Here is a 12,210-nt window from a genome sequence, read left to right as displayed (position 1 = left end):
CCGCAATCTAGCCGGCATCCTGTTTAAAGGAGCCTACCACTGTTGAAATGTTGTGTTCTGGAAGACTGCAGATTTAATCCAGAAAGTGGGTATGTGGTAACAAGTTTGTCAACGTTTGTACGTATAATATTTTATCACGCTTTATTACTGGTACTGTGATTACGTTCATAGAGGCGTGTTGAAGTTGGGAGTGGCAGAAGATGAATAGAAACGGAAGCTATGGAGTTGATTCGAAAGGAATATTTATAAAAGAAGATCTAGTTACTGTTATTGGAAAGATGGCTTGCTTGGTCATACACAGGGGGTGGATGAAAGCAGATTGTCTGCACATTACTAAGCTAATAGAGATGAATTGAAGAAGGACGAGCTCAATGTACATTCCACGATCAGGTCAGGGATGTCAAAAAAGGACCAGTCAAAAAGAACAAGAGGACATGTATGAAAAGTTTGCTGAAAGTGGAATCTCGGCCTACCGCTCTAGGAGACCGTGATGACATGCATTTATATTTACATATCATGCGGGGTGTTTGACCATAACCGGCACGCTTGGCAAGCGGGTCGGCGATAGCAATAGATAATGATGATGCTCTCTCGGAAAGATGCTGATGTCCATCCTCTGTTTTTTTGTAGCTCTTGGTCTTACGACACCCACGGGAGGGAATGGGGTGGTGCTGTTCTGGTATGACACGACACGCACAGTTGGGACTCAAGATGCACTGTTGGTAGGCCACCAAGTTGATTCTATGATCTGGTCAAGAATACTGGTAATAGTAATCGGTTGTATGAGGGCAGCGCAGAACCGATCGTCGTAGAGATCTTTTGCGGAGGCTCAAAGAACCTCAACAAATGAGACAAATCCAGCAGTATGCGTTCTTCTGCTGAAGTGATGATATATGAATCTATTTGTGTAATTATTTGTCTTTGTGCAGGTGATTTCCCCTGGATGGCTCTGTTGGGATACCAGAGCCGCGGGTCCACTCGATGGTTGTGCGGAGGCTCCCTCATCTCCCACCATCACGTACTGACTGCGGCGCATTGCATCCACAACCATGAAACAGACCTGTAAGTCAATATTTATATATACATATCATAAATACTTTACACGATGGACAGACTATCTGGTTAGGATCGTCGGAATACGTTGAATGAGGGAACGCAGGATCGATCGTGGTGGAGATCTTTGGGCGAGGCCTTTGTCCAGCAGCGGACGTATTCCCGCTTGATGATAATGATGAAACACGTAATGGTGCCGTGTTAATAAGTATTTCAGAATATAAACAATTCATACACACGTTATGAGAACATATAAATAGTTGTTTAGAATTTCATGTTTTTTTTGTGGAAGAGAAAGGCAAACAAGAGTACTGATCACCTGATGCTAAGTGATCACCGCCTTCTCTTATCCACATTCCCTGCGGTACCAGAGGAATCACAGGAGCGTTACCGATCTATAACGAAAGTGTATGTGCTTTTTTGAAGGAAGGTACCCGTCGTATCGTCTTGGAAACACTGCACATGGAAGCTCATTCTACAGTTTGGTTGTCATCTTACAGACTTTTTGTGTATTTTTATTACTCTATTACTTTTTATGACTTATAGACCTTCGAGCATAGACATACTCTCCCAACTTAAAGGCCGGCAACACATCTCTTAACCCGCTGTTCGCGGTTGCATGGGCTTGTGTTGCCTCCCAAAGTTCCATGTCGTGATCATCTTGCCCGGTTGCCCATTCTTTTATAAAAAAAAACGTGGAATAATGTGCTCAAAACTGAGCTCTTTTGACCCTGCTCCATGCGTGCGCCATAAAATTTAAAGATATATATCACGAAGGAAATTTATTCAACACGCAAAAGTTTGTGTCATCGGGAGATCTTTGATTGAGGTTGTAAATTGTACTGCATTATGTATACTTGCGATTACTCAGTTGATATCCTGTCTGAATTATAATATCTTGATAGTAATTAGATTTAATTTATTGTGTAAGGCGTTAAAATTATCGAGAGAAATCTCGTAGATAATAGACTTCGCCCTTAGATCCTTAGCGACCTAAGATAATTTTTGAATGAAAATTTCATAAAATAAATGTCCATTATCAATTCAATCAATCACGCAATTTATTTAACCAAAAGTCTTGAATGCGTTTTTTTATTCCGATTTTCATATGTTTCAAGTATCAAATCGATGGGTTCTCGATCCGAAAACCAAAAAAGACTCAGTAACAAACCAATATTTGTCGTAATATTAATAATGTTCGTAATTTATTAATGCAATAGTTACAATTAAGTGTGCGTAAGTTGTCAAGACGAAGTTACTATTATTTTTAAACAAAAGTAGTCACTAGTGCTTACATATTATAACAAAATGATAATGGAAAATATGTATTTATAAGAGCAAAGTGATTTATAATAGACGTACAGTATAATTCCAGATAGATTATTCTAACAATACCAATAATAACATACAATATAATAACGTGCTGTTACATACGTGGGAGGTAATGGCAACATAATTTGTTTTGCAGTTGAACGACGATTACCTGTCTATATTAAATTTATAGCAAATCCTAGAATAGCACGTGGTGCTAATGTGTAAATGCGTCAAATCTAAATACGAACTTCTTAGGTCGTTGGTGATGCAAGAATAATGGGCGAAGATTATCCATCAATGTGATATCAGGACATGCGGGGATTTTTTTCAAAAAGAATGAATGCAGTAACGAACTTCCATGTATTGGTGCCAAAATCACTCAATTAGACTCTGAATCCTTCTTATGTCTCAAAGAGTCTTATCAAATTGACCCTTAACACCCTATTTTCCCAAGAATGCCGTAATCTCTGGACCAGAAATCCAGGCTTAACACACTTCGAATCCCTTATGAAAGCTATTAATAAAAAGCTACTTAAGCTGAGACTCAGAATGATCTCTCAATCTTAGGCTGTAATAGATTCTGTAACAGTGCTGATTGAAAACCGTTACATAATCTATGTGAATGTGGTCCTTGAATTCGTAAACGTAGCATCGCTTTGGGAAGAGCTATTCAGCGTAAGAGCGTTCAGTCGTTTGAGTCAGTTCATGCGTAAGATACTCGTATAATATGAAGATTAATGAAAGGACTCAATCTTAGCACTGAACAATAATATACATAGTGGGTGTCACTACAGATCTTATCAGACACAGTGATAAGTTTTAAGGGTGGGCTCATGGAGACTTGTTGACGATACGAGAGAGTTGTTGGACGACGTAGTGTTGTTAGGCCCCCCACAAGATGGACCGATCTGGGATGAGGGCTGCGCAGGACCGATCTTCGTGGAGATCTTTGGGGGAGGCCTTTGTCCAGCAGTGGACGTCTTCCGGATGATGATAGTGATGAATGAGACTTAACATCTTGTGTCTCGATGAGAAGCGCAATTGTGATGCCGTTCAGAATTTCTCCCGAGGGAATTTCTCTGGAAAATTTGAAAGCGTCAAATTAATCATAAAAGTAACTTACATTCGCCAATTTTTTTACGTAATCCGCAGTTTTATGCGTAGTAATATGATTTACAGCAGACTTTAATTTTATTTTTAATCTTTAAATATATTTATTGATACAGTTTGAACTCTGTGTTATATTTGTTATGTAAGTGTATACTTCGCCTTCAAGTTATTATCATGCATTTGATAAGCATACTATAAGCAATTAAAAAAACGGTGTTTGTTAATTTTAGTAATATACTATTTAGTACGTCAAGGAACTTTGAAAATCACTATTTCGTGTTGCAATGAAACGAGTTTTAGTAAATATATATTAATTTGTCTCAATTTTTCGAGCGTCAAAGAAAATTTGCATAAATGATTTGAGTTTTATTCAACAATTTCTTTCCTAATTTTTATTTCTTCTTTTCCATTTTGTCTGTCTGAAAGATTGTTTAACCAAGAACTTGTTTTCCTCTTTTATCAAGTAAATTATAATTCAGGCGGAGTGTTATCTGAATAATCGCAAGTATATATAATTCAGTGCCATCAGATTACCAGATGACACAAGATTTTGCGTTGTGAATAGTTAATTAAACAGTAATCTTCATCCTTATTTATCTTAGATGAATTTTCCATGTGTCCATGAATAAGAAAATATTCTTATACATTTTATAGAAGAGGATGATAAACGAGCCTACGGGTCACCTTATTCTAACTGATCACCACCGCCCATACCCTCTAGTAACACTAAAGTCCAGGCGCGAAGCAGGAAGAATTTCGTACGTTAACCTTTATTACCTGTCTCTGTCACTCCTGTGTAAATATAATGCGTCTCACTCGCACAGATGCAATGGCTGCCGTCCTAAATCTGTTAAAGCGAGCATGATGCATTATATTTAATTTTTTTAACCGACTTCAAAAAAGGAAGAGGTTCTCAATTCGTCGGTATGTTTTTTTTATGTTTGTTACCTCAAAACTTTCGACTGGGTGAACCGATTTTGATATTTTTTTATTTGAAAGCTGGTGCTTCCCGTGTGGTTGTAATTTGGTCCAGATGTGACAATGGCATCAATGAGGAAACCATAAAAGTCTTAAATTTGCTATACATACGTTACATTCCAAAAATAACAATAATCGTAACTAGAATTAGATTGTATAAAAACACACAATTATTTTTATACCTTTTAGTGCATATTATATCGATTGTTTTAGAATAGTGTTGAAGTCCGTTGTTTTTGTTTTTTTGTTAAAATATTTTTTGAAAATAAAGGACGAGACAAGCAGGACGTTCATCTGATGGTAATTGATACGCCCTGCCCATTACAATGCAGTGCTGCTCAAGATTATTGAAAAACCCAAATAACTGCGCTCGTTACCTTGAGACATAAGTTAAGTCTCATTTGCCCAGTAATTTCACTAGCTACGACGCCCTTCGGACTGAAACACAGTAATGCTTATACATTACTGCTTCACGGTAGAAATAGGCGCCGTTGTAGTACCCATAATCTTGGTAACACAGGTAATACAGGTTAACGTACGAAATTCTTGCTGCTTGGCGGACGGACTTAAGAGAACTCTCACGAGTGTTTCCAACGTTTTAAATGCTAGAAGTCGTAATATTGTCCTGGAAACATAGGGCAAGCCAGTTATTCTATAGTTTGTACATAGTGGAAAGTACCTTAAAGACCACACTGTGGAAACACCGCACATCCAGATATTGAGGATGATATCTAAGATTGTAGCGTGTGGTTACGGTGGAACTAGACGGCAACGATCGGGTCAATCTTTTGTTTCAGCTGTTCACACCTGCTCTGCGTTATATGCACGCAATGATTCGAGCTGATACTGAGGTGAAAAAGACTAATGGTGCATATTTGCACGGACGCAATGAGCGTGGTTCCACTTTTAAACAAATATTATCAATAACACCTAACTTCCAGACTGGTAGTTATGTTTGATAGTGGATCTCTATTTCTGGGTCCTGCCATACTTCCCCATGTTTGAAAATAATTACAGTTTATACAATATAGTTCTGTTTCCCAGGCTGCTAGATCGTTTAGATCGATAGATATTCTGGAGAATGCTGTTGAGTAGAATTACTACAGCTTTATTTTAATTAAACTTTAATAAAAATATATAGAGGCTGGGACTTTCGACGTTACGAAATTGTATACCCGAAGTCACTATACTTTTGATTGTACATGTGATTTTAAAAATTTCTTATTTTTCTTTGATTTATCGTATTTTTATTCAAATTCAACAACAAGTATTGAATATAATATATAATCCAGGTACGTGGTGAGGGTTGGGGAGTTAGACCTAGCGAGAGAGGACGACGGCGCCACTCCGGTGGACGTGCTCATCAAGACCAAGATCAAGCACGAGAACTATGACCCCATGTCCTTCACCAATGACATCGGGCTGCTGGTGCTCCAGAAGGATATCAGCTTCACAGGTAAGACCTTCTCCACAAAGGTCTGCAGGCTCACCTCGCGTTATATACTTTTCTCTTTCGTTCTATAGCTCCATCGTCATCCATTCGTAAAACACTTATAAACGCAGCATCAATGAAATGATTTGCTGAGTATTTGCCGCACTATACCCGTTATTTTAGAAATAATTAATAAACTGCCCGTCGTGATGGCAAGCGTCCTGATGGAATAACACCACTGCCTTTAGACACGGAGAACGGCGCTGGTGTGGGATGCGCTTTCGTTGTCGCTTCGATTCCTTCTCCGCCACATCAGTTAGTACTGGGGCTTCTGCTTCCACTTTCGAAGACAGCCAGACAGTCTTAGTGAGACTTATACCTTGTGTCGTGACATTTGCCTCATGGGGCACAGAGTCGCGGAGAATAATCAAAGTACTACGCGTCTTAATTACTTACTGGAAACTCAAAAGCTGACAGCTTTTGGTCAACGGATCAGCCTCTTAGCTTACCAACGCGAAATTCTGCGTTTCGCTGCCAGTATTATAGATATACTATCTCGTAGTTATAGTTTTGTTTCGTGTAATAATATTAAATATTTCTAAATATAATTATAATCTTCTTTTTGTTGTAAAAAAATATGTGTTAACAACGTAGAAAAACATTAGCCTTTGATCTGCAAAGGACTTAAAGAGTTCCACTGAGACCTTATAGATATAATTAGCGAATTGAGCGTTCTATCTCAATATTTCAAAATTATTTTTAATTTACAATCTTAGTGCGTGTTTTTACTATTTTAAACTATAATTTATTTCCTTTCTTTGTGTTCCCAAATTCTATCTAATATCCCTTTATTTATTTTATTATTCTTTTAATTATAACCAAAATGTAGCCAAATTCAATATTTTTATACACAAATCTATTTATACGGTAGAATAAGATAATAATAAGGTACCTTGAAAGATTCTGTTGGATATTATACACATGTAAGGTAAAGCTCATATTAAATCATCAAGCAAGATATAAAAGCCTTTATGTGCCCCCAAAATAGGAATTACAGTGTCAAAAATGTATATATAATACCTTTTCTGATACCTAGCATAATACATTTATCTTAGATCATTTATAAGTCTAGACAGACATGAGACAGCTGTGAAAACGTCGAAACAAATTGAGTCTAGAGTTCGCCTCTATTTTGACCAATGCACGACCAACACTGACACAAATCGCGAGTGTTAGACCTATCTTGTCACGCACACTAAAGTATTTAACCTGGCCTGTTGTTATCGGTTGTCTAACAGCAAGAGACTCGATCAAGACGTAAAAATTATCTAAGACCTATATTTATTTACGGTGTGTGGATTGATGCATCTACTGCATGTATCCAATAACTTTAGTGTTTTCACTTAGTGGCGGTATATGTAAAAAGAAAAGAAATCTTTTGACATTCATAAATGTCATCTTTTTAACCTCCATGAATAAAGTAATTTTGATTTGATTCGATATATAATAAACAATTTCAGAACTAATTCAACCAATATGTATACCCCTGGAACCTGAACTGAGGACCAGAAGCTTCGAGAACTACAACCCATTGATCGCTGGCTGGGGAGACACTGAGTTTCGTAAGTAAAACATTTTTGCGCCTTTTCTCATCTTGGCGATGAATAAAAACACGATTTTTTTGGAACTGAACCTGATGGACTCAAATCAATCATTATTAAGATCTTCAAGCAACTTTATTTATTTATTTATTTCACACACACATAGCAACTATCATTACAGGTATTACCTAATGCGACAGTTACAAACAAACAAGAATAACAAACACAGCAAACAACAATCAAATCAAACTAAAACTAATCATACAATCAAACTACATTACATTACAAATAATATATCACACCAGAAATAGAAAAAACTTAAACATACTACTATTTACCATAACATACTACATATAACAATACCCTTGTGAGATCACTCCACGTACACTCAAAAATGTCCACTTTGTTGTGGAGTTCATTTATATGGCGAAGGGCTCTAGTTAAAGGAGACTTTGCCAACACATTAACACACAACAACTTTAGTATTAACGCAATAACTTCATCTACAGGATTAGGAGCCCAAAATCGAGATACGAAATTTCGCTTGACGGATCGTACATTTTTCTATTACGAAAGTGTTTTGAATCCGAACATCGATACGAAGTTCGCGATTAGACACTTTGTCTTTCGTTCACCTTATTCCCAAATTCACTTGACATTAACTTTTTGATATGGTTCCGAAATGAAATCAGTCCGCACTATTCGGATTCGAAGTACTTTGGTAATAGTATTTAATTTGAAGTTCAGTGTTCTTTCGTTTAGAACGAAACTTCGGCTTTCGATTTCGGTAGTAGACCTCCTATGCTATTATTATTGATCATGTAAGGAATAATGAAAAATTTTCGGAAATTCAAATTTTGTATATTTATAATAATAATACACATTATATCTCCTCAGGTGGACCCTCAGCGTCGCACCTGCAAGTGCTTCAACTTCCAGTAGTGACCAACGATGAGTGCAAGCAGGCCTACGTGAAGTACCAGAAGCAGGTGATAGACGAGCGCGTGCTGTGCGCCGGATTCAAGAAGGGGGGAAAGGACGCGTGCCAGGGGGATAGCGGGGGACCGCTCATGCAACCAGTTGTGAGTATTTTCAAATTCAAAAATCAGACGGTTGTATAGAAGATCATCATTTTTATAAATTATAATAACATGTACTTAACACGTATTCGCGCGCGGTTTTTTACCCTATAATTTTACCCGCAAGAGGGGGATTTCTATGGAACTTTTACATTTTGCCGGCAAAATTTAACAAAAATTCCAATTGTTTTTTTTAAGTGCAACATATTTTGGCCGTAAAATAACTATGCATTTATGTCGTAAAGTTTGTTTATTACGGAAGGGGAGGTAGAGCAAGCAAACGGGTAATTTGATGGTATGTGATCCCCGCAGCTAATCCAGCATACTCTCTCCCCAAAGGAGTCACAGAGTCAAATTAACGTATAATAAATTTGAAAACCAAATCACATTGGTACGTGATGGGTGAAGTTCGAATCGGGGGCACCGTCGGTCGTGAGAATCAAATGATATGACACATGACGTATCGTTCGGAACTGAACACAGACTTCACTCAAACGCCATTTCTAAAGGAAACAGTATTTGACGCCCTTTAAATAACGACATCTAAGGCTCGCAGCAGATGGAGGGGAATCGTACGGGAGAAACTGATGCAGCGGGGGAGTCACGACCCTCAGTAATGAGGAAAGCGACGCGAGGAGGAGGAAGAAATAACGACATCTAGCGGCTATTGTTTCTATTATAGATCGATAAAATACTGCCTCGCTGACATATTTATTTTGACTCCTTTATTCTTACTTAAAGTTATTATTTGTCTCATTTCAGTGGAACCCGAAGACCTACAAGACATATTTCTTCCAAATCGGCGTGGTGTCCTTTGGCCGCAAGTGCGCAGAGGCCGGGTTTCCTGGCGTCTACACCAGAGTCACTCACTTCATACCCTGGCTGCAACAACAACTTCTTGGTCCTCAGTAGAAGCACTAATTGTAAATTATGATTATGAAAAGATATAATATTTGCGTTTCGGTCTTTGATAGTGTCAAATATGATCCAGTCAATGACCGCTTCCAACATCAGATCTCTAATTTAAGATTATTTAGCATTGTTATTTTATGTCAATCCTCAAGGGATCCTTAATCGGCAATTTAAAATATTACGCAATTCGGTTATTGAAGCGCGAGAAGCAGAGAATGGCTTAAAATACCAATATATGATCGCGAATTTAGAATTGTGGCTGAATATAGAAAATGGCGGCAGTTAGTTATTGTTTTTCTCGTTGCACCCGCAACTTGAGAGGCACTAGCCGCCATCTTGGTGACGTCATATTGACGTCAAGTCCTGACACTTTACCACTCACCAATAAAAATTTATTTTTGCAATCATTTGAAGTCAACCAGAATTATTTATGACGTGGTTCTTTCCCAGCTCCGACCCGCGTTATATTGCGAACTATCATAACTAGTCTACATAGTCTATCGTTTTTAATAACATTGAAATTCGTATTATCGCACTTACATGTGACATGTTTATTTTATACACAATTATGATAAAGCTTACTTGATCACGGTTTGCCTAATAGACGCCTTTTGAAATGTCGATGTGCAATTTAATTTAATAAAAGATTTACAAGTACTCTCAGAGTGGTGCCCGTGGTGCGAAGTCCTTATATCCTAATATTCCTAATGAAAGATTCGTCAGTGCACTTTCTATGAATTTAAGTCACTGGCAACCAGTTTATTAAAAACGGTTAATAATTTAGATAAAAAATTGTTTAATGATAATAAATATATCAGTGCCAATGATAACACATAGGTAATAAACAGATTTCCGAATGGTTCGAGTTGATTTTTTGATTTTCGTAAATTGGGACTAGAAATATATTGTTCTAATTTTATAAAATATATATTTTTGTTTGTAAAATATGAATATTACATTAGCATTTATATGAGTGTACAGTAATAAATTATAATATATAAATAAACTGTATAGAAATCAAAAGTATTAATATATACGTACATAATACAACCATAAATTTAGATAATCGTTATGTTCTCTCACTAATATGCATCATTTATGTAGTACCTACTTTTGATTTTGTTTTTAACGGATAGCAAGAATTCAAAAATATCAAATGTAGGTATATTATTTGCTTTATTACGATTTTCATGAAATACAGGCTTAAAGTATTCTTATATTAAATTTTCGTACTCACAAATATTGTTTCGTATTAGGTGCTCTCTTTCTATCAAGTTTTTTTATTTAAATTCGTTAGTTTATGAAAACATTGTTTATAACGTTATCAGTAAGTACATATATCTAAATATGTTGTTATATTAGTTAGTATTAATAAATTAATTTTTAATTTAATATATACTTAATTTAATCAACATAAAATTTTACTCTGTGTTTTTCAATACATCTTATAAGCCATTATCGTTCAAATTATGCACTTCGGTTATATTACATAGTAGCAACGACAATTGAGAATTGTGCATTTATTTTTTAAGGAAAATTATATGAAAATATTTGATATCGGAATATTCTGTTAATTAATTTAAAAAAACATAGATCTAGAGAGTTTTGTTGTTTTCTAATACTTTTGAACACAGCTTTATAAAGTTTGCAGAGTCGATAGTCATAATAGGATTGAAAATACTAGTTTGATGACGAAGACAGCCGCGGCACGGCGGGAATTGAAATAAATTTTGCTCAGTTATTATTAATTAATAATAAATTAATAAAAATAACAATTTTAAGTATATTTCACAAAATATTATTTCAAGAGGACAAACTAAATAATATTGAAAATGTTTTATAATAGTAATATATTTTAAATCGTAGGTACTGTTTCTGAAATATCTGCTATAGGAGACACAATAATTTTGTTAGTATTTAATAGTTTACTTACGAACATGATTTTTACTTTAAATCCTGATATTACTTTGTTGGAGACGCTTTCATTTGACTTATTAAATATCTACTTGAAGACAAATAGTCATTATTAATATAATGCTTATAGCCCGGTCTTTAAAGGTATTATATATTTGTAAGGTTGTGATATGTAAACAAAATAGTGCCAAACTGTACTCTTAAATAAAGTGTTTATAATATTATTTCAGTTACCTTATAAAACATACGAATATAATAAAACTATTATTTCGAAGATGTTTAGTTTCATTTATTTCGATTTTTTCATTTACAGCTAGCTGATTTAGAATGGATTTAGCAGACACAATACTACAACATTACCTTGTGTAATATATTTTATATTTCTTCATCTTCTTCTCTTTCCCCGTTCCTACCACAATGGTGTACGCTTATGGTGTATTATGTCTTAAGCTGATTCATATGTCTTCATTTCTTGAGCTACATTCGCCTCCGTAACCCGTTTTGCTGAATCACTAATTTCACATTTCACAATGTATTTGCGGTTTTTACTTTTACTTTTTAGGCGACCTTTGCTTTTCGTTAATTGACCAGGCCCTTGTCAATTTAGTCTTGCTTTACGTTTGATGCATCTTCGACTCTCCCGTTTTCTATCTACTGCCTTTTCATGCCTCTTGTCAAATGTCAAAGAATATATAACGGTACAAGAAGAGAAGACTCACTCTGCAAAATCAAAAAAAGAAATAGGAATTCTTGCGGCTATGCAATATGGAGTAATTTAGATCACACAGCACTACTGTCCTACATTTTTACTCACCTA

General features: G+C 35.9%; 1 protein-coding gene across 2 annotated transcripts in view; it reads left to right on the top strand.

Moving 5' to 3' along the window:
- The window catches only part of LOC126975603 (venom protease-like), a 36,958-nt gene extending 25,291 nt beyond the window's left edge, over window positions 1-11,667 (top strand). For both annotated transcript variants that reach the window (XM_050823569.1, XM_050823568.1), the window contains 5 exons: window positions 930-1,062; window positions 5,748-5,911; window positions 7,408-7,509; window positions 8,386-8,570; window positions 9,330-11,667. In XM_050823569.1, the coding sequence (XP_050679526.1) occupies window positions 930-1,062; window positions 5,748-5,911; window positions 7,408-7,509; window positions 8,386-8,570; window positions 9,330-9,479 (734 nt within the window). In that variant the 3' untranslated portion in view covers window positions 9,480-11,667. The remainder of the gene's footprint in view (window positions 1-929; window positions 1,063-5,747; window positions 5,912-7,407; window positions 7,510-8,385; window positions 8,571-9,329) is intronic.
- Window positions 11,668-12,210: the final 543 nt, after the last annotated feature.

Source organism: Leptidea sinapis, chromosome 36 (assembly GCF_905404315.1).
Source record: "Leptidea sinapis chromosome 36, ilLepSina1.1, whole genome shotgun sequence".
Taxonomy (NCBI): domain Eukaryota; kingdom Metazoa; phylum Arthropoda; class Insecta; order Lepidoptera; family Pieridae; genus Leptidea; species Leptidea sinapis.
This window is presented reverse-complemented; position numbering and strand designations above follow the sequence as displayed.